The sequence below is a fragment of the Arachis hypogaea genome, chromosome 14 (assembly GCF_003086295.3).
Source record: "Arachis hypogaea cultivar Tifrunner chromosome 14, arahy.Tifrunner.gnm2.J5K5, whole genome shotgun sequence".
In the NCBI taxonomy this organism is placed as follows: domain Eukaryota; kingdom Viridiplantae; phylum Streptophyta; class Magnoliopsida; order Fabales; family Fabaceae; genus Arachis; species Arachis hypogaea.
This window is the reverse complement of record NC_092049.1, coordinates 103,865,289-103,889,501: the sequence shown is the minus strand read 5'-3', so window position 1 is coordinate 103,889,501 and position 24,213 is coordinate 103,865,289. Positions and strand designations below refer to the sequence as shown.

At 35.7% G+C, this 24,213-nt stretch overlaps 3 protein-coding genes across 3 annotated transcripts; all 3 read left to right on the top strand.

Annotated features, from left to right (window-relative positions):
* Positions 1-3,445: 3,445 nt before the first annotated feature.
* On the top strand, positions 3,446-4,904 carry LOC112740477 (uncharacterized). Its single transcript, XM_025789164.2, has one exon. It carries the CDS (start codon positions 3,463-3,465, stop codon positions 4,699-4,701), a length of 1,239 nt encoding a protein of 412 aa, XP_025644949.1. The 5' UTR covers positions 3,446-3,462; the 3' UTR covers positions 4,702-4,904.
* Positions 4,905-15,714: 10,810 nt separating this feature from the next.
* Positions 15,715-17,579, top strand: LOC112742853 (uncharacterized). Its single transcript, XM_025792091.1, has 3 exons — positions 15,715-15,837; positions 16,188-17,132; positions 17,259-17,579. Exons 1-3 carry the CDS (start codon positions 15,715-15,717, stop codon positions 17,577-17,579), a joined length of 1,389 nt encoding a protein of 462 aa, XP_025647876.1.
* A 4,487-nt stretch (positions 17,580-22,066) lies between these two features.
* LOC112742850 (uncharacterized) lies at positions 22,067-23,323 on the top strand. Its single transcript, XM_025792089.1, has one exon. It carries the CDS (start codon positions 22,067-22,069, stop codon positions 23,321-23,323), a length of 1,257 nt encoding a protein of 418 aa, XP_025647874.1.
* Positions 23,324-24,213: the final 890 nt, after the last annotated feature.

Sequence of the window (24,213 nt, the reverse complement as noted above, 5' to 3'; positions counted from 1 at the left end):
GTGGCCTCAAGAACTCCGGCAGCGGTGTTGTCAGACTCCGATGGTGTTTCAGGGCAGCTCCGGTGGCAAAAAGGTTTTTCGGCGACCATACACAGCAGACCCCAACCACAGCAACAACTAGGAGACCGGCGGCCATGGCGGCAGACTCTGACGGTACGGCAGCAAGGGCGGTGGAACCACCCACCACCATCGTGCCTCACTCTCTCCGCAAGCCCCCCACGAACGCGTTCTTCCCCTGTTCGCGCCTCCATCGGCACCGGCGAAGACAGCTTCTATGGCAGTTCTCGGTGGCGATGACACAGGCGGAGATGGCTCCCCCTGTCGCGCTCTCTCTCTCTTCCTGCTTGCAAAACTCCGATTTCTCTCTCCCTCTGTGCTTGCCGGCAGTGATAAGGTGGCGGCGGCAAACCCTAGCAGTGGCAGCGGCATGGCGTGGACGCGGTGGTGATGAAGGCGCTGCGGCTCCGAGCCCGCGACCATCCCCATTCGCGAGCCAACCCCTTCTCGATTCTGCTCTCCCTGGCGACGGCGCAACCGGCGCGGTGGTGGCAGAAAATTGGAGCGCGATCGGCGGCGAGCTGGACGTGGTGGCAGAACGCGGCTGGCCGACGAGCTGCTGTTTCCCCGGTGCTCTTCCTTCCACTGGTGGTGAAGCCCTCCCTCTCTGATCTCCCCTTTCCCGATCCCCCTTCCTTTCTTTCTTTGTTTCGTTCTTTCTTTCTTGAGGAACAGTGTGTGTGTGTTAGCATAGGGGCTGCGCAACTGCTACTGAGTCTTGGGGGAGAGGGTAGATGGGTTAGGGTTTAGGCAAAATTAGGTTTAGGGGTAATTTAGTAATTTCAAATAAAATTAGGTACAATATAATAATTGAAACCCAAATTAAATCCAACACTAATTATATATATAGAAAATACCATTTGTCCCTCACTTTCACAAATTATTTCCAATAAAATGCCCAAATCTAAAAATTAGGAATAATATAATTATTTTCTCTATTTTTCCAAAATAGTAGTAGTAATATTTAAAATATTAATTATTCAATCCAAATCATATAAATTCCTTATTTCATAACTGCCAACTTTATAATTTAAATATAGGAAATAGTCCAATAATTATAAAATTAGATAATAACCATAACTTATCTCAAATCCAATAAATTAAAACTTGCCTTAATTATCTTTAATAAAATAATCTCTGAAATTAAGGCTATAAATAACTGTAGGATTTGAGACTTGATCATAATAAGACTTTTCAAATATTTTGGGTCTTACAACATTTACGTGCTAGTGATGTCTATGTCTTAGAAGTCTTTAGTGTATTAGTATTTTTCAAAAGCAATGCTATATGTCCAATATATATTATTATTTTTTTGTTAGTATTTGACTAATAATAATTTACAAAGGAACTTTGCACACAGAAAGTATATAGTTTGTAGATATATTTATCAGAATTTGTATACATAAATTAATACAATTTGCACTTACATTTTTTTAGAGTTTGCACGCATGAATTAATAAAATTTATTTGTTAAAAATAATTTAGTGTTTGTATTGGTCAAATAATAACAAAAAATACTAAAAAATACTAGCTCTAAGAGTTTCTCGTTTTTTAATTTGTTGTATTTTCTCTTAGAATATTTATTTACATGGTTGAAGCTAAAACGTTAAATTGATGGAAGCGCATGCATTTCTCAAAATATTTTTGCAACGCTTAACTTGGTGTCGGTTCCGCAACCGCTGCAAAAGGTTACTTTAAAATGCGTCGGCGTCTTTGGTGTAATTTTGACTGCCACTTGCCATTGAGCTTGGATACTGCGGTTACGTTGTCCTTGGAGTTGTTTCTGAAAATTTTCTCCCCCTTTCAGCTTTATCCTTAAACCCTTGGTTGCAGTTCTTTACACAATTAAGGATTGCAAATCTATAATGACCTAGAAATTAAAAAATATGAGATCATGCAATGCCAAAGTACGATGCCAAAATTACATAATGTTTATATGGAAAATGCATGACAATAAGTAGTTAAAATTAGGACAAATATTTAGACAAAATATAACCCTTATTGAAAAGTAAGAAAATAACAAATTGGATATTATTAGCATAAAAGGAGAGGGAAAAAAAAAAGACAAACAAAGAGGTTCGAATGTTCGATCTCTGAAATATTTAGATCCAAGCTTTTCTTGTGTTTGGATAGAGATGTGAATGTTCAGTTTTGTTTTTTTACGAAGATAATATATTAATTTACAAAAATATCACGTGCATAAAAAAAAAAAAACAATTATTAAATTAGTTATTATATATTTGTATATAAATATATTTATTCTTTTTAATTTGAACTTGAAATAATGGGTTTGTTTAATTATTTTTACATTTTCTATATTAATTTTTACAACCATGTTAGATATACACTAAAATCAATTCTTAAATTCAATTATCAGTATAAAATACATATAAAAATATAAAATACATAATAAAAATGAATTAGACTATACATGTATTTAATTTATACATAAATACATGATGATTAATTTTATTATGCAAATATCATTTTTGCAATTTTTAATAGTTTAGATTATTAAGATTTATCAAGAAAAAGTAAAAAGAGCGAATCAATAAAATCATAGTCAATTTGAATTTTTTTTTTATTGTCTACTTTTATCTGACTAGCTTACTTTTTTTTTTCTTTTTTACAAAATCATAAATTCAAAATTTATTATTTTTTACTATCACTTTTAGCTATAAATTCAATTCTTTTAATTTAATAATTTAATTATATATTTTAGCTCACACTTTTAAATATTGATGGTTAACTATAGCCAAAACTAATATATTATAATGGTGCATTCCTCGTTGAAAAAACTAGAAATGAAAATTAATGGGAAAAAAACGAAAGTTGTGGAAAACGACATACAACTTATTTACAAAATCATACCTTATTATTACGTTCTATTCTTCACTTACAAATGTGCAATTATACTCAGCCAGCATCAATATTGTCATAATAAATACAAATGTTTAAAGAAAGAAAGGGGAGGAAATAAGCGTCGCGTTTTTCACCATTGACGTGGTTGATGATGACAAAAAAAACTCTCAATGCACCTAACTTATATAAGCCTGATTTGATATAATTAAAATTGTTAGATCTAAATAAATGATTTCATCATCAATCTGGGTTCAAATTAATTGTAATAGGCATTAATATAAGGTTAATAAATTAGCAACCTTGATACTGATAACAAAGCCAAAATTTGAAGTTCCAAAAGCTACATATATATTATTGAAAACGAAAAGAATAAATGTACAATTTGGAGTATCATCTTGCTAAATAAAAGTTACTGTACAATTTTGTTGATAATGATAAGAAAACTTAATATTTCTTACATCAATCGCCAAAGAGCTTTAATCTTTGAGGTAGCTTATATATACAAAATCTCTAAAATATAATTCCATAATGTTAGTATCATAGATGGATTCATCTGGCTCTTTGGCAATGATGCGTTCTAAACATATATCAAGGAAGATCTTTGAATACAAACAAAAAAGCCGCAACCCAAAATCACCATTCTTCTATGCCATTATCTTTGCAATAGTATTCATCTTCTGCTATGTTCAAAGCAAATACTCAAATTCTAGAATCCTTTACTTCAGTTCAACAAATCATGGAACAGATTCATCATCATTTGAAGAGTCAACAACTAGTGATTCAGAAAACTATGACCCTCTTATTCCACCGGCAAATGCATCAAGAGAAGTAAGAATGGCATGGTTCAGAACACAGATTCCTAAGCTAGAGTTACTACACTCTACAACATTGTCACAACAATTTCATGATAGAGTCACCGGTTTCTTGAACAAAGGTTGCTCTGTTCTGTTCCACATTATATGGTTTTCGCCGGCGAAACACTTTGGGAAAAGAGAATTTCTTACCATGGACACATTCTTTAAAGCGCACCCGGACGGGTGCTTAATAGTTGTGTCGAGATCAATGGACACCGAGAGTGGATATGCAACTTTGAAGCCGTTGATTGATCGCGGCTTCAAAGTTGGCGCCATAACTCCGGACGTGCCCTTCTTGGTTAACAACACGCCGGCCGAGGCTTGGCTTGAACTGATCAAGAGTGGTAATAGAGATCCTGGAGACATTCCTCTGTCTCAAAACCTGTCGAATCTTGTTCGGCTCGCGATGTTGTACAAATATGGAGGCGGTTACATGGACACAGACATCATAGTGCTAAAAGATTTCTTGGACTTGAGGAATGCAATTGGAGCACAAAGTCTTGACTTCACTACCAAGCAATGGAATAGGTTAAACAATGCGGTTATGATGTTTGACATTAACCATCCTGTTGTGTGGGAATTTTTACAGGAATTCTCCACTACTTTCAATGGGAACAAATGGGGTAACAATGGACCATACTTGGTGTCGAGGGTTATGGCGCGGCTCGAAGGCCATAACATTACTATTTTGCCACCTAAGGCCTTCTACCCTGTGGATTGGAATGGAATTGGGAAGCTTTACAAGAAACCGGAAGGCGAATTGGAATCAAGATGGGTGGAAAGCCAGATTGATGAACTTTCTAATGGTGAGAGCTATGCTGTGCATTTGTGGAACAAGAGAAGCAAGAATTTGGCCATTGAAGACGGGAGTGTCATGGCAAGATTAGTATCCACTCACTGTGTTGTTTGTGATACCATAACAACATAAGAGGAATTTGTGCCATTTTTATTACATTAATAGAGTATACAAATTCTCCTTCCTTTGAGTCAAGGAGAGTGAAGTCCAAATTGAATTGTGTTCATGAAATTATACATGCTTGGAATGATCCATGTGAGTAATGGATTCTACCTTGTGATTAATGATTTCATGTGTGTCATTGGGAAAAAAAAAATAGTGCGTGGCATTGGAAACATTAGGGTGCATTTTGTTTACATTTTTATTTTAGTATTTTCTATTTTTTAAATTTTATGAAGCAAAAAGAAAAAATAATAAAAACAATAAATTTTTTATTTTCACTTTCTGTTTTTTTTTTATAAAATTTTAAAATAAAAAATATTAAAAATAAAAATACAAACCAAACACACTTCTATATTCTCAAGATGCTCCTCTTATTTTTCACTAGGTGTGATTTTCGGACTTTTTTTATAAATAAATAACTTAATTATTTTATTTACCAAAATATATAATTTATAGCGTATTTATCAATTTATAATGCATTGATTTATCTCATTTATGAATGTATCTCATTTATAGAATTTAAAAAAATATACGTATCTCGTTACAATGTAAACAAGATACATATATATATAATTATCTCCTTTACACTGAGATATGTGTATTATTATTTAAAAAATTACGATTAGATTAATTTAAATTTAAAAAAAATGTTTTACGAGGAATGAAAAGTTTTGTGTAAAAAATGAAACATTGAGTTCGTAAGAGAATATTAAGGATGAGAAGTTACGTATTCAGGTTCCATTAGAGAATATCAGGGATAAAAATTAAGAAAATATGAGGAGCCAATGTAGTTAGTATATAATGTATACAATGGGATATTTTTGAAATTAACATCAAATGATAATTAAATTAATTAATTAATTACAAAATTATTTCCAATTTTAAATACAAAGCAAATAAGGATTCCAAATCGTCACAAACACCTCCAACCGGTCTTTCTCTCTCTCTCTCTCTCCCTCTCCATCCTCTCTCATCTGCCGCGCCGCCACAGGCACCAGCCGCCGTAGCCCTCAACATCCACCGCCGTGGCGCCGCGTGACCTGAAGCCTTCATCAGCGCCAATCAGAACTGTAGCGCCCAACCTGCTTTGTGCATCTTTCCTCCGCTGGCAGCAGCTGCTTCGGTCGGCCCCGGTCTTGCACCGCTTGCCCATTACGCGCGCATCTTTCGGCGTCCGCCTGGCTCCTGCCTCCTTCGTCAGCCAGTTGAAGGCGTGACCGTTGGACAGGTTACGTTCGCATTTGTGTTACGGCCCCTTCACACCTACCGTCGTCGTCTTCTCCTCATCTGTTCAAGTTTTCTTTTTCTTTTTTCTCATTTTATGGTTACATCAAATCATAAGACTCATGTGTCAAATTATAAATTTTCTTCTTTTTTAATAAAAATTAAATTGTCGGATGATCATAGTTGCTTCTTCTGTTTATTAATCTCCTTCTTCTTCTATTTTAATGGTCAATTTAGGATGGTCATTTTAGTAGGTATGCGGATGGTTATTTTAAATTTTATATAGATGATTATTTTGACAGATTGGGTTTAGTTATATATAATTAAGATATGTTGGATGTTCAATTCATTAGGTAAGCAGATGATTATTTTTATTCTTAAGTGGATGGTTATTTTTACTAAGGATGAGTGGCGTCCGACAAGCCAAGCAGCGAAGGTGAAGTGTGATGATTATTGATGAAGGTGGGGTGGCCACCGGTTGAAAAAGAAGAGGGTCTTGGAGTGAAATATTTTGGTAAATTAGAATTTTGGATGGTTATTTTTTTGAAATAATTAATTGAATTTTTTGAAATTTAAAATTGGGAAATTTGAAATTTGAAATTTGATGTGAAATAATTGAAGGAGAGTTTTTGAATTTAAAATAATACGTGGAGGAATTTTTATTATTTATCCCTATTGGGCTAAATAATTAGCCCATTGTACACATTGTTAAGATTCCTCAATTGTCTCTCTAGCGGGATTCACGAAAATTTACGCGTTATGGTTCCATGATGAGAACAAACGCGGCTCTCCCACTTGTTCCAAAGAAATGCGGTTATCTCTCCCATTTGTTCCCACTGGTTTCATGATGAGAAGAAACACAGTTATTTCTCCTACTGTTTTTTCTGTTTTATCTATTTCATCAACTTCAAGCATCTTTTAATATAATTGTGGAAACGCGTTAAAGAGAGGGTCATGCTCTTATCAAGCTCTATCGTGCAAGTCCAAGAACAGAGGGCAAAGAGATTGGAGATGAGGAATCAAGCTTCATCCATGGTGAAGCAAGATGTGAGAGTATGTGATGAGAAAGAGTGAGAGAGAGAAACGGGAATTGAACTCAGAGTGGTGTAGATGTAAAACTGCTCAATTGGATTATACCCTTATTTTGACATGCTGTTTATATACAAGCTAAAAGGAAATGAGAGAGTCATGAACTTAACTGCCTAGCTATAATCTCTAACTGACTATGCCAGCTGGTATTCCTAATTTCTATTTACAAATATACAATGAGTTTTAGCTACCAAGATGCCTATTCAAGTTACAGCCTCCCGCAAACTAGGACTATAAATATCATGAAGTCCTAGTTTAGCAATGTTGATGTTAAAGGGTGCTGGGGCCAGAGCTTTAGTGAGGAAATCGGCAAGTTGGTTAGAGGACAAAACTGGCATCAGGTGAGTGAGGCCCGAAAGATGTTGATTCCTGGCAGTGTGACAATCTACTTCGATATGTTTCGTTTGTTCATGGAAAATTGGGTTGGTGGCGATGTGAATGGCGGATCTGTTATCACAAAAGAGTGTAATTGGTTTCGTGATGGGCATTCCAATATCCTTCATAATGTAGGAGAGCCACTGTGCTTGGCAAGTTGGAAGTGCCAGTACCCGATACTTGCTTCAGAGGAGGATCGTGCGACTGTGCTCTGCTTCTTGCTCTTCCAACTAATCAGCGACTTACCAAGATAAAAGCAGTGACCAGTGTTGACTTATGAGAGTCAGCACATGTTGCCCAATCTGCATCCGAAAATCTGGTAAGAGTGAGATCATTATCTGCGAAGAAGAGAAGGCCAACAGCGGGACAGCCTTTCAAATATTTCAAAATACGATAAGCTGCTTGCATATGAACATCAGTGGGACAATCGATGAATTGACTGAGCCTTCCTATAGCATAGGCAATGTCTGGTCTAGTGTTGGTCAGGTACAGAAGCCTGCCAATTAATTGTCTATATTCAGTTTTGTCTTCCAGTGGAGTCCCACTCTCGCTAGATAACTTTGAAGCAGTGGTGTAATCCATAGGTGTGCTTACTAACTTGCACTCTAAGAATTTGAAGTCTTTGAGAATATCCATGGCATACTTTAGTTGGCATAGATGAACGCCCTTCGAAGATCTAGCAACCTCCATATCCAAAAAATACTTTACATCACCCAAGTCTTTGATTTTGAACTTCTGATTCAGCAGTTGCTTGATAGACTCAATTGCAGCAAGGTCATCTCGTGTGAGTACCAAATCATCTATGTATACCATAATAATGGTGACACCATGAGTGGTGAGTTTGGTGTACAAAGAGTGATCAGATTCTGATTTGATAAAACCAGCAGATTTCAGAGTTTCAGTCAACTTTAAGTTCCATTGCCTGCTTGCTTGTCTTAAACCATACAAGGACTTCTCAAGCTTGCACACTGACTTCGGGCTTAGTCCTGGTTGCTGCAGTCCAGGGGGTAGCTTCATGTATACTTCTTCGTTCAACTCTCCATGTAAGAAGGCAGTGTTTACATCCAACTGCTTGATGTGCCACTGCTTTGCTGTGGCCAAAGCCAACACAACTATTAAGGTCGACATTCGAACAACAGGGCTGAAGGTGTCTATGAAATCAACTCCTTCAATTTGTGTGAATCCCTTTGCGACTAGTCTGGCCTTGTGGCGTTCAGTGGTCCCATCAAGGTGATATTTGATTCGGAACACCCACTTGCAACCCATGGCTCTCTTGCCAGATGGAAGTGTGGTGATTTTCCAAGTATGATTTCTCTCCAGTGCCTCTAGTTCACATTGTATGGCTTCTTTCCAGCAAGGGTGAACAACAGCTTGCTCATAGTCACTAGGAATAATATTTGAAGAAATGGCCAAAGAGAATACTCGATGTTTTGTACTAAGTGCATCATAAGAGATGATCTGTGATATAGGATGCCTGTAAAGAGAATTGGTAGCAGTGGTATTTATCTTGCATTAATAGTCATTGAGATAATTTGGCACTTTTCTAATTCTGGCAAATCTTCTAACAACACTTGAGTTGAAATTAGGTGCAGGTGATTCATGATGAATGCTAGATGCAGGTGATGCATGAGGATTAGTGGAATGTGATGTGGCTTGTGAAGCAGTGCCAGATGCAGAGCTGTATTGTGATGAATTTTGTTGTATTGATGTGTGATATGTAATAGATGCATTATGATGCATATGATGAGATGAATTGGATGTGTTGTGTGATGAATGCATGAATGAGTTGTATGTGTGGTATGTGTCATCAGTAAAAGAATCATCAAAATTATGTCGAAAAAGCTGTGATTTTTGTGATTGTTGGATAAGTTCAGCATTTAATGTTTTTGGGTTATTGGTTGAATCAGATTCTGAAGTTGGGTATGGAAAGTGGTTTCCATAGAAAATAACATTTCTAGATGTAAATATATTTTTGGATTGCAAATCTATGAGAGTGAATCCCTTTGTCCCTTCCTTGAAGCCCAAAAAAGCATATTTCTTAGCTCTCGGATCCAATTTTGTTTTGCCATTAGTAAGGGTTGATGCATATGCTAAACATCAAAATACTTTTAAATTGGTTAAATCTGGTATTTTATTAAAAATGATGTTGAAAGGAGAGTTGTTTTTGAGAAATTCACTTGGCTGGATATTGATTAGATGCACAGCATGTTTGATAGAAAAACTCCAAAAACATTTTGGCATGGATGAATGAAATAGCATAGCTCTTGCCACCCCTAAAATGTGTTGGTGTTTTCGCTCCACAATACCATTCTGCTGGGGGGTTTCAAAACAAGATGTGTGATGCAAGATGCCATGAGATGCATAGAATGATTTTAAGAGAAATTCAGGGCCATTATCATTTTGCACGCATTTTACAGTTTTGTTAAACTGGGTTTTAACCATTGCAATGAAATTCTTAACAAGATCAGACGCTTCAGACTTGGCTTTCATGCAATGCTTCCAAGTGTATCGACTCTTGTCATCCACAATGGTTAAAAAGTACTTTTATCCATGAATAGAAGGTATTGATATGGGACCCCAAATGTCAAGATGCAACAAATCAAAACAGCTAAGAGATTCAGAAGTACTATATGAAAACGGTAATCGTTTTTGCTTTGCTAAATGACAAGAGTTATATGGATTTATTTGTTCATTACAATTGATGAAGGGATGAGTTTTATGCATTACTTGCAATCTATGTGGTGGAATGTGACCTTGTCTAGTATGCCATAAGGCATTTATGATATGTGTGCAAGCTGCAGAATTGTCATCAATAGTGACAGCTACTGTGAATGTAAGTGATGGGTGCCTGGAAGTGTGTGTGAAATTAGTTTTGTGAGCTGTAGAACAGAAAAATTTCTTATCTAATGTATGGAGACCATCAGTACATTTAGCTACTCCAATCCTCTTCAAAGTAGCTTGGTCCTATATCTCACATAAGTTGTCATCTATAAGCATTTTGCACTTTAACTTGCTGGTTAATTTTGACACAGGAATTAATTTGAAATCAAAGTTGAAATGAAAAGCACATTTGAAAAGTATAATTGATTAGAAAACCTTATGGTGCCAATGATGCTATTAGTCGTATGGCTACCATCAGGCATTCTAACAATCATGGGACCGATTTCTTGATATGATTAAAAATCATCCAAATTAAAAGTGACATGATCAGTTGCCCTGTGTCTATTACCCAGAGATGAGATTTAGCAGTAACAATGGTTGAAATGTTGCTACTATATTTTAAAATGACAATATTACCTTGAATCAATGGAGTATTGTTTGTGGTGGATTGAACCTGATTTGTGACTTGAGGTTGTTGCTGAGCCTCCTGTCCTTTGAGAAACTGCAAAATTGCATCCTTTTGGTGTGAAGAGAGTTCATAACTTGTAGAATCACCAACTTCCTTCTGACTGTTGCTTAGGCTGCATTGGCTGAGATCATCAAGTCTCTTCTTAGCAGGTGCCTCAGCAGCAATGTAGTTGATGCTGCTGATTTTCCTTTGCCTCAAGTGAGGTGGCAAACCATACTTTTTATAGCATGTCTCAATAGTGTGGCCGGTCTTGTTATAGAATGTACATTGCACTCTGCTTCCTCGTCCTTTTCTAGGAGCCTGGTGTCTACCTCTCCCTCTGCCTCTCCTTAGATTGCTCTTATTGTTTGACTGCATGGCTCTTTTTATAAAAAACCTTGGATTCATTGCATTTATTGATTTTTCGTTCCTGTTGTGTTAACATGGAGAAGGCAGCATCAATATCAGGTGTAGGATTCATCAGTATTAGTTGGGATCTGACATTAGCGTATTGGTCATTCAGTCCTCTTAAAAACCTTGTGGTGCAATCCTCTTGCCTATGCTCTTTGATTATGTTCAATCTACATGAGCACACAGAAGTACAATTTACGCAATCAGGAATGGGTTTGAAATTGTTCAAATCCTCCCAAATAGATTTCAGCTTGTAATAAGTCGTAACAGTAGCGTCTCCCTGTTTCAATTGAAATAGTTCTTCCTGCAATTCTGCCACCCGAAACTTGTCACCATGATAATATCTATTCCTCAGTTCCTTCCAAATATCTGAGGCGTTATTGTTCCAAATCACGCTTGCTAAAATTTTAGGACTCAATGATAGTGTTATCCATGACACTAAGTAAGTGTTGCATTTCTCCCAAGCTTCAAAAAGTGCATCATTTTCATTTGGCCTCGCAATTGATCCATCAATGAATTTGAGCCTATTTTTCAATTTCAAGGCCAACAACATAGCTCTGCTCTAAGCACTGTAATTGCTTGCAGTTAAAATAACTGGAATGAGAGGATTACCAGGACTTTCGCTCGGATGAAGAAAATAAGGGCTCGCCGGATCTTGCCATGAATTGACTGAGTTTCTCGCCATCTGAGCTTGAATTGCTGGCATTTGTTTCAAGAAATTCGCAATTGATTAAGCATTCATCACATTGGGATTCAACGGTTGAGTGTTATCCATTGCAATTTAGGGATTGAAGAAAATGAGAAGGGGATCTTTCGAGACGAAAGAAATCGGAGACAGTTTCACAATGAGAAAAGAAAGGAAATGAAATTCAAGAACACAATTGGTGAGTTCAAGAATCTGCTTGGTTTCCAAATTCAGATCTTCTATTCTTGGTCTCGTTGATTAAAGCGGTTATCTCTCTTTCACGCTCACCGCACCATGTGAAAACGCGTCAAAGAGAGGGTCATGCTCTCATCAAGCTCTATCGTGCAAGTCCAAGAACAGAGGGCGAAGATATTGGAGATGAGGAATCAAGCTTCATCCGTGGTGCAGCAAGATGTGAGAGTATGTGATGAGAAAGAGTGAGAGAGAGAAATGGGAATTGAACTCAGAGTGATGTAGATATAAAAATGCTCAATTGGATTATACCCTTGTTTTGACATGCTGTTTATATACAAACTAAAAGGAAATGAGAGAGTCATTAACTTAACTGCCTAGCTATAATCTCTAACTGACTATGCTAGCTGGTATTCCTAATTTTTATTTACAAATATACAATGAGTTTTAGCTATCAAGATGCCTATTCAAGTTACAATAATAACTGTCTATCTCTGTGTACTAAACGATTCAATTATCGTGTTTCTTATCGTTATTGAATCTAAACATGTACAACCTTGTTTTTTTTTTAATTTAAATCAATCTAATTCAATCTATTTTTTATGTATTTTTTTTAGTACCAATTCAAATGAGTTAGTTTTTAAAAAATAATATACTGATTTCAAATAGGCAATTTTAAATCACTAGTTTAAATACATAGCGTAACAGTTTTAAGATATAACTTTCAAAAATTAGATTAATTTAAAAATAAAAATTAAATTGATATTATTTTAATCGTAATCTTTTTAATAATAATACACATATCTCATTTACAGTATAAACGAAATAACTATAAATATATCTTATTTATATTATAAACAAGATATATAGAATTTAAAAAAAAAATTAACATATCTTGTTTAGTGTAAATGAGATACATTAATAATTATTTCGTTTACACGATAAATGAGAAAAATTAATGTGATATAAATTGGTAAATAGTTACAAATTATATATTTTGATAAATAAAATAATTAAATTATTTATTTATAAAAAACAATTCGCGGTTCCCTGCATATATTGGACAAAGTTATAATATGTCGGCCAAAAGTTATTACATTTGAACTTTTATTAATCTCATTTTTGTGTTGGAAATTCATTAATAAAATGTTTTCTATAAACATCTTAATGAAATTAGAAGACCTAAAACATTATTGTTTAAATCAAGTTATTCATTCTTTAATAAATTTTCTAAGCACTTAAGGACACTATCAAAATAGATCAATATACTTATCTTCGTTCCTATAAGAATTCTCCTGAATTTTACATAGAAAACAAACTATATATGAGAACTTAGAAGATTTAGAATAGGTTTAGTTTATGAAAATGTTTTTTTATTTTTATTTTCACCATTTTTTATTTTAAGTTTTAATGAGGAGAAAATAACAAAAATATTTTTTTAAACTTTTTTTATAATATTCTAAAGAGTAAAGTATCATTTATGTCCCCAACGTTTGGGGTAAGTCTCAAATCTATCCCTAACGTTTTAAACGTCCTATTTGTGTACCAAACGTTTGTAATTGTAGTCAATGTAGTCCTACCGTCAAAATTGTTAACATTCCGCTAACTCCGTTACCTACGTGGACGCTGAGGTTGTAAGCCCAAATGGTTTAGAGAGACACGTCTGCGTTTCGCGCCTATTATTCCATTCAGTGAATGGGAAAACGAAACGTTGAAGAAACAGAGCACCTCAACGCTTCTTTGTTCAGTCCGGTTCTCCTCACCACACACGTCTGACACTTCTTCGAGGGTGATCGCAGGGAGGGGCTACAAGGTAGTTGGCGGGTTGTGGTTCCTTGTGTTACATGAAAGATCGCACCTTCGGTCTGGCGACAGAGAGGTTTTCTTCGACAAGGTATGTACGAGGAAGAAATTCTGTTTGTTGGGTTTGTATTTAGTAGTTGGATGAAGAACAAATGTCATACAGCAGGTTGTTTACAGTTTAGGGTTTATTTGAATTTATGTATTCCCAGAGAACTGTTCGCTTCGTACGTTAGTTAGGGCATGAATTGAATTGTTTTTTGTGACTCAAGCTGTGCTTAAGAATTTACTAGTTTCACTTTGCTAGTCTGATGTAACAGGGTGTGCAGTTTTTAGGATGAGTTATTTCAGTGTCAAAGTTTACCACCATGGAAGCTTTGGTCTTGAAGGTGGGCTTTTGAAGTATTTGGGTGGGGAGACAACTGTGATAGACTACTGTAATGGAGATGAGTGGAGCCTGATTGAGGTTTATGATATAGTGAGCAGACAAGGGTATTTGAAAAAAGACATTGCAGCAATGTGGTACAAATCACTGGGAGGGAGTACAGAAGAAAGCTTAAGGATGCTGCGAACAGACAAAGATGCGATGGATATGGCTAATATTGGGGTTAGGGAGGATATGGTGGAGCTGTATGTAGTGCATAAACCTAGTGATATCCATGAAGAAGTTCAGGATGTACACATGTTAGGGAGTACTGAAACTACCATGCAAGAGCAGGCTTGTGGATCTAATGGGCCAGGCCCAATTGTGGCATTTGAGGCCCATTCAGCAAGAGAAGTTGAGAGAAATTCTGGCCCAAATGTGGAGGAAGAAAATGTGGGTGAGAAAGATGGAAAAGATGAATCAGATGAGGAAGAAGAGGGTAGTGATGGCAGCGAGGATGAGGACTATACTCCCAAGGATGGTGTAGATGACAGCAGTGATTCATGGAGTTCTGATTCCAGAAATGGTTATTGCTCAGAAGATAGTGCTGCTGAGGTTGTGTTTGGTGACAGTGATGATGATAAGGAAGGGGCTGAGGGGTTAGTTGATGTGGACATCAGGGTAGGGGATACATTCGAGCCTGGCACAACTGAATCCCAAACTGATGCAGCAAAAGAGAATAGGAGTGGATATGACAGAGGTAAGGAGAAGATACCTGCATGTTTAGGGGATGAGGAAGAGGGATATGAATCAGAAGATTTTCTTGATGTGCCTATTGTTGGTGATGATGAGGATGCCAACAATGTTGCGAAGAGGTATCCCTTGCACAAGCAGCTAAAGGACATGAGTGAGTATAAGTGGGAGATTGGAACTCTTTATGTATCAAGAGAGGAGTTTAAGGATTGTGCTACTGCCTATGCTGTACATACTGGGAGGGGTTTGAGGTTTGATAAGGTTGACCTTCGGAGAGTGAAAGTCATTTGCGTTGAGGGTTGTAACTGGTTTGCATACTGTGGGAAGATGAAGAATGAGCAAACATGGCAACTCACCAGCTGCCACAACAAACATAGCTGTTCCAAGGAGTTGAAAATTGGTATTATGCATGCAAAATGGTTGAGCAAGGTCTTTCTAAACAAAATTGCTGAGAATCCAAAGATAAAGCTCTCCACACTAATGAAGAAAGCATACATCAAGTGGAATGTAGAGCTGACTAAGTCTAAAGCTGCCCGGGTTAAGCAGTTTGCTCTTGATGAGTTACAAGGAACGTACATTGAGCAGTATCGGAGGCTCTATGACTACTGTCACGAATTGCTCAGGTCTAACCCGGGCTCTACAGTGAAGTTGCAAGTGGAGAGACCACCAGAGTTTGCTTCTGAGAGACCAAAACCTGGTGTGGATTTAAGGCCAAAGTTCTAAAGACTTTATGTGTGCCTTGATGCATGCAAGAAGAGCTTCATGGTTTGCCGTCCAATAATTTGCCTCGACGGGTGCTTCATCAAGACACCTTATGGAGGTCAGCTTCTCACTGCTATTGGCTGGGACTTGAACGACCAGATGTTGCCAATAGCCTATGCAGTGGTTGAAGCAGAGACGAAGGACACATGGACCTAGTTCCTTACCAATTTGTGTGATGACTTCGGGTATGACAAGATAAGGGGCTGCACCTTCATGTCTGACCAACAGAAGGTAGTTATTTCTAAACTTAGTTTTAAGGAGCTACTTCATTGAACCTATTATTAGTTTTAGTAGTGTATGCAGGTGTTTGAATTGTAGGGAGAAGTTCTTGTAGTGTTTGCTGGTGTTTGTACTATATGATATATGGTCTGAGTTGTAATGAGTTACTGATTTTGTGCATTAACTGATTTAATTATACCTAACAAATATCATGCTGCTCTAATTACTGTATTAACTATTTCTTGTGGGTTTAGGGATTGGTTCCAACCTTTGATGAGCTGATTCCCGGAGTGGATCATAGATTTTGTGTTAGACATCTTTATAGCAATTTCAGGAAGAGATTCCCAGGGCTGCAACTAAAACTGATGATGTGGAATGCTGCAAAGGCTACTTATTTACAAGAGTGGGAGAGGAGAATGGCTGAGATACAGAGTCTTGATAATGGAGCCTACAACCACCTGATGGAGATACCAACCAAATATTGGTGCCGCCACAAGTTTGGGGCCTGGTCTAAGTGTGACACCTTGGTAAACAATATGTGTGAGGTCTTTAACTCTGTAATTGTGGATGCCAGAGAGAAGTCAATAGTCAGCATGCTTGAAGACATCAGAGTATACATAATGAGGCGTTGGGCTGATAATAGGGATCGTATAATTGAATACCCAAGAGAAGTATTGCCCCGTATCAGGATTAAGGTTGAGAAACAAGCTGATGCAAGTGGTAAGTGGGTGAGCACGTATGCTGGTCATGATAAATATGAGGTAACAAGTATCCATGGAGGCAAAGAGAAGTTCGTTGTTGATTTGAAGAATCATGAGTGTTCTTGCAGGAAGTTTCAACTCTCCGGGATCCCCTGTGCTCATGCAATGACCTGCATCAGGAAGATGTGCTTCAACGTTGACAACTTTGTTGCAAACTGTTACAAGAAATCAACCTACACTGACTGCTACCAACATGTGGTATATCCCTTGAATGGACCCAACCTGTGGGAGAAGACACCCTTTGATGACGTTTTGCCACCAGTTTACAGGAAACCCATTGGAAGGCCTAAAGTAAAACGTAATAAAGCTACAGATGAGAACCCAACTCGGGGAGGAGTTTCTCGCGAAGGGCAGAATCAAAAGTGCTCCTATTGTTTTGCTAGAGGTCACAACAAACGGACCTATCCAAAGAAGCGCAAAGTAGCTGCAACTGCATCGGTAAGCACTGTTAATTTATTTTGCTCATGTTAGTTAGGGCTTCATTTTTATTAATTGCATTTAAAGATTATGATATGAGTAGCTGTTGAATAATTCTGCTTAGTTGATTTTCTGGCTGTTTACTAGGCAAATAAAGTAGCTGGATCCACAAGAAGGGCTTCCAGATTCAAGTCTAGCACCAGCACTAGCACTATCTCAAGCACTATCTCCAGCCAGGGCTCTAAGCCATCCCAAGCTGCTGCAAAGAAGACCACAGTCACCCGGCCAAAGAGAAAATCTGCTGCTACTGATGTGAGTTCACAACACTCTCAAGCTACTTCAAAAAAGCCTAAGCTGACTCCATCCACCACAAATCTGAGGGTGCTGCCAAGCCCATCGAAGAACATCACCCAATCCCAACTGAAGTTCATGGCTAGGACACCTCCCAAAGCATGGAAAAGGATGTGACGAATATGATGTCTGGTGGTTTATATTTTAAGCCTACTTGTTTTATGAGTTCAGGATTTCTGTTTAGTATCCTTATAGTGTCTGGAAACTAGTTTTAAGACAATAGTATATTATTGCAGACCCTTAGTATGGAGCAAACTGTGTTGCTCTTGTTTTGTTATTATGGAGCAAACTGTGTTGCTCTTGTTTTGTTATTTTGCTTCCAACATTTACTGCTTGTATCCAATGACAGCTTTTTGGTTAATCATTAAGTAATATGTTACAGAACCCTATGTTTCCTGTTGACTTGCTTCATTTAAATAGAATGCAAAAATCCAAAACTTGATTTCAATCAACTCTTTCATTGAAACAACATTGCATATGCACAAACCAGCCTTTCTTCAACCAAAACACAAAGTTACATCAATGCATTACCATCTGCCAAAGAGTTCAACAAAATAGCAACTAGTTCAACATGACTATTATCTCTAACCCAACATACAGATCTCAATTTAGCTATGTAACAACTTTCTCCTATGACTCATCAAAACCAGCAACATTATTCTAGTGAAAGTCTGCCAAATTTGGTTGCTGTTGTTTTTTCAAACACCATTATCAGTGCAAGTGTCCATCCAACTAAAGCAACTCCCACTGCAACCATGAATCTGAACTCAACCATATCCAGTTTGCCCTTCAAATTTCTGACCTTCAATCTTAGCCTAGAAACTTGTGACGGATCTTCCTCTGGTTCTGCCCATACGAAGTAGCCACATTCTTCTCCAACCTATACAATACATGATACAGCAGAGTCACACCCATTGATGATCAAAACGCATAACTCAACAACAAATAAGGACATGGCTAAAGCTCACCCCGAAGTTAACGCAACCCCAAAACCTCCGCCCAGGATTTTCTGCCGTCGACGACGTTGCGAGCACAGGCCGTTCCCCACAGTAACAGGTTGTCCTCCTTCGACGTGCTAGGTTCCTACTTCGTGTGGCTTGCTTGTTGCCTTGGCTCGCTTCAGATTGGCATGCTTCATGCTCCATCTTCTTTCACGCACGGGGAATCGGCCTTCAAAGGCAGCGCAGCAGCAACTGGAGCCAAAGAATTGGGTATTGGGGTTTTCGAGAGGATCCCCTGCTTAACATTTATTTTTTTTATTTTATTTTTTAAATTGAATAACGGTAACAACACATGCCCTGCCACCGTGTCACATAACGTCCACGTAGGCTCCGCCGTTAACGAAATGTTTGCAATTTTGACGGTAGGACTACATTGACTACAATTACAAACGTTTGGTACACAAATAGGACGTTTAAAACGTTAGGGATAGGTTTGAGACTTACCCCAAACGTTGGGGACATAAATGATACTTTACTCTATTCTAAAATAAAAAATATTAAATATGAAAATTAAGAACAAAAATACAAACCAAATAAATTCTTAATTTTTTTATTGACAAAACAAAATTTACATTGTACCATAAAAGATGAATTCCTGTTGACAAACTATCTTAACCCTAAAAATTTGTCCAATTCCCAAACTACACCTCCTCACCCAATCTATCCTAACCCCAAATCAAGGAGAGACATCATCATTGTATCATTATGTTGACTGAGCAGATGCCTACAATAGAAAATAATAATGCCAAAATCAAACAAGTAGTTAAACATACTACGAATGACTTGATTAGGGATCTACAAGGAATCAACTCCGAACCCCATTGTGGTTCATAGGAGGACAGAGGGCTAGACACCAATCAAGTGTTAGATAATGCTAGGCTAAACCAGAGAGCTCATGACAATATAACTCAATCATAACCCAGGCCATTAAAAAAATGCTAAATAGAGCAGCTTTCAATACGAGGTTAACAAATCAACCCTATTTCAATTCCTATTTTCAAAGTATCATTAAATAAAAAACACACTACTATAAATTCTAAGAAACTTGCAACGACGAGTTGTATCTGTTCTTCAAATAGAAAGTCTCTGATGATACAAATTTAGTTGATGGTTTATTTGTTTGGTTGAGTAAAATCCACAGGTAATAAATAAAGTAGCATGTTATGGATTTTAATTTTTTCGTTTTTTCTTAAAAAATATATAATCCTTTTGAAAAAAAAAGGGAATATGATTAATCTCATTAGCAAATTACCATGAGTGTCAACCATTTATATAAAACATAATAAAATCGAGAGTTAAGAGTTGCCTTATTAATAATGAGTGCACCTAACAATTTTCAAAGACGAGCCCATAAAAAGAAACCTGGATTCGATGATTCCAAAATATTTGGACTATTAAATGGTCTCATAATAAAACATGTTTTTAAAATTTTTTAATAACTACTAAATAGTCCGTTTCTAATTTTAATTATAAATTAACCACATATATTTTATTTAATTATAAAAGTTATTATTTTATTATTTATCTATTATATTTATTAATAATAAAAAATAAAAACAATAACGAATTAGATCTTTCATTGATCGTAATAACTTTTTGGCAATTTCAATCGATTAAAAATTTATCTTTGATCCATTACATCCGTCGAGGATTTTGAAATCGTATTTCTTAAAAAATCAATTGATTGGATTAACAAAACAATTAATTAAATTTCAAGTTTCCCATAAATCAATCAATTTATAAACCATTAGTCACGGCACGATTCAAAATTTATAAAAATGACATGAAATTGAGAATGGCGCGATTCAAAATTCAATCGATTGAATTATCCTACCAATCGATTGAATGTAGAAAAAAACTTATTTACGTCACATTTCAATCGATTGAATGATCATACTAATCGATTGAATTGGAATATACCATTAGTCATGTACAAAATTCAATCGATTGTATTATCATACCAATCGATTAAACCTTCATATATCATTTTAATAGTGGCCTTCAATCGATTGGGTAATATAAACAATTGATTGAATTATAAAAAAATTCACATTCTAGTCATCGTTCAATCGATTGGGTAATATGACAAATCGATTGATTTTTTGCGAAAATCATACTGTCTTGCAACTTTCAATCGATTGTTTTGTGGTAACATAAAGTCCAATCGATTAAGTTATGGGAAACCTGAAATTCAATCGATTGTTTTGTTAATCCAATCGATTGATTTTCTAAGAAACACGATTTTAAAATCCTCCATGGATGTAATGGATCAAAGATAAACTTTTAATCGATTGGAATTGCCAAAAAGTTATTACGATCAATGGAAGATCTAATTTGTTATTGTTTTTATTTTTGATTATTAATAAATATAATAGATGAATGATAAAATAATAATTTATAAAATAAAAAATAGTTTTTATGGTTAAATAAAATATATGGAGTTAATTTGTAATTAAAATTAGAAATTGACTATTTAGCAGATATTAAAAAACTTAAAAAACATATTTTGTTACGGGACCATTTAATGGTCCAAACGTTCTGGGACTATCGAATCCTTTGCCTTTAAAATAAGTGAATTTTATGGTGCCTATAATTTAGTGTCTAATTTTTGTCTAATTTATTTTTTAATGTAAAATTTGAATATTTAATAATTATTTATTTTTATATTTTTAAAATTAAATATTAATTTTTAACCTTTTTTAATAAGTTAAACAAATATTTTTAGATACTATAGTAATCACTTTAAAATTAATGTTTTTTCAATATATCAAAAGTAAAATAGGCAACACAATGTAGCTAGAAACAAAATAGTTTCACTTTCGACTAATGAAATTGAAATTTTTGTTAAGGAAGTAGAAAGGAAAAAGTAAAGGAAGACTATGAAATTGAAATCACTATCGATGTTGGTCGATGGAATGAATGCAAGGATCGAAGATTGAAAATAAATACAAAATTGAAACACAGCATTAATGTTGTTATTACTTATGACTAGTGACAGAGCATCTCAGTGCACCTGACCCTAATCAGCCTGATTTGATATAGAGAAATTAACATTTGGATCCCAATAAATTATCTCACCGTCAATCTTAATGCAAAAGTTAATAATAGATTAATAGGCTTTAAGGTAAACAAAAATGATATTTTCACACTAAAATTCAGTTCAGCAATTTTTGTACCAAAAGAAATGTCAAACTTAAAGGCTTCAAATAATTGAAAACGAAAAGAATCAATACACCAATTTATGTGAAAAGGGGGGGGGGGGGAATAAATTGGTATACTGTGACAGAACCCACATTTTGTCATCTTCAGAGACATAATAGTTAATGCTAAATGTAAGTTACCATTTGTATAGTAGATCTTTCAGAATGACAAAAGGTTGAATTTCATGTTTGTCGATATTGTATCAAGGAGTAAATTGAAATTTTAATCCGAAAAAACGTTTAGCTTGTGGACACTATTCGTGATGCATCCTTTAATAGAAGGTACCTTATTTATATACAATAATTTTTATATTCTCCCTTGCATAAATCAATTAATTATTTCCTTAGATGCATATTTATATCCCTTAGATCATAGAGAACTTACCTAGCTCCAGAAGCAATAATGGGTTCTAAACAAATGACCCAAACAATCTTTGAATACAAGCTAAAGAGCCGCAACCCAAAAACACCACACTTCTATGCAACCATATTTGTTGGGGTCCTCATTTTCACTTTTGTTGAGAGCATGTACTCAAATTCCAAGATCCATTACTTCAACCTCAAAAGTCATGTTACTGACACAGCACCACAATTTGGATATTTAGAGAACAATGTTGTGATGGCAGAAGAACAGCAATCTGAAGAAGCAGAAAACTATGACCCTCTGATTCCCCCTGACAATGTTTCAAGAGATGAAAGGATTGAATGGTTCAGAAGACAGCTCCCTGAGATAGAGGTTCTAAAGTCAACAACATTATCACAACAATTTCATAGCAGAGTCTTCAATTTCCTCAACAAAGGTTGTCCAGTGTTGCACCACATCATATGGATGTCCCCAGCAAGATCCTTTGGCAAGAGAGAGTTTCTCACACTGGACTCATTCTTTAAGGCCAATCCGGATGCATGCTTGCTTATTGTGTCCCGGTCCATGGACTCGCCACGTGGATACGCAATCTTGAAGTCACTGCTCGACCGGGGGTTCAAAATCCAGGCCGTGACGCCGGATTTGCCTTTTTTGGTTAAGGACACCCCGGCTGAGCCGTGGCTTGAACAGATCAATAGTGGCACTAAAGATCCAGGATATGTACCATTGTCCAATAATTTGTCCAATCTTATCAGATTAACAATTTTATACAAATATGGAGGAGTGTATATGGACACTGACCTTATAGTACTAAGAGATTTCTCTAATTTGAGGAACACAATTGGTGCACAAAGTTTAGACCCTGTGACTAGACATTGGGTCATATTAAATAACGGAGTTATGATTTTTGACATTAACCATCCAATTTTGTTGGAGTTTATGCAGGAGTTTGCAACAACTTTCAATGGTAATAAATGGGGATATAATGGGCCTCAATTGGTTCAGCGGGTTATAGAAAGAATGGGAGGAACTGAAGGGTTTAATCTTACAATTTTGCCTCCTAGGGCATTCTATCCTGTGGATAGGGTTAGGGCTTGGAGGTTTTTGAAGAAGCCACAAGATGAATCGGAATCAAGGTGGGTGGAAAATCAACTGAATGATTTGTCTGGTAGAGAGATCTACAGTGTGCATTTGTGGAACAAGAGAACAAAAGATTTGGAGATTGAAGAGGGAAGTGTTGTGGCTAAATTGATTTCGAATCACTGTGTTGTTTGTGACGGGATTATAAAAGCTTAGAAAAGAGGCAAAATTACTTGTAATGTTTGAGAATTCACAAAGCATTATCAATGGGATCAGTGAGAAGATATCGCAAATCTTATGATTTTGATATTTGTTTCAAAGGGATACTATATAAATCATGAAACATGTAAAAGCATTATATCTTAGGACGACTTTATAGATTTTAAGAATCTGATATTGTTTTTTTTTTTATTTTTTTATTTTATTAAGACGTTCATCTATTGTATAAAATTAAAAGAAGAGTAGCAATAATCTTTATATATGCAGAATCTATATATACTACATTACTACTGATTTTGAGTCAATTTAAACTTCCCATTTGAGACACAATATGATAGTAAAATTCGATCGAGGCATTTAGTCATTTTTTTAAAAATTATTTTACTTATATTAAATTATAGATCCTAAATCATAAAATTTTTATTTTATATTAAATTATAAATTTTAAGTTCTAAAGTTGGTTAGTATAAACTAATTAAAAATTAGTTCTTTATAATTTATCTTAAAATACTTGACTTGCTTAAAATAAGTTAATTGATGTTATCTCAATTGCAATTCGTTTTTAGGAAAATTCTATAGTATAAATTTGAAAAAAATCTACACGGAAAATAAATTGGTCACAATTCTTTTCTATTAATTGTTGTTATAGAGTATGGTCTCTTATCATATATTTTTTAAGTGGGATTAAGAAAAAATAAATGAGAAAAGATATTAAATGAATCATACTTAATCATAACAATTAAAAGAAAAAATTCAGATAATTTAGTACATGTTTGGGCGTCATTATTTTGTTAAAAAAAGATCTTTTTTCAATGAAAAAAGATCTTTTTTTATTTTTTAACGTGTTTGGCAAATTTCTAGTAGTAAAAGTAAAAGCACTAGTAAAA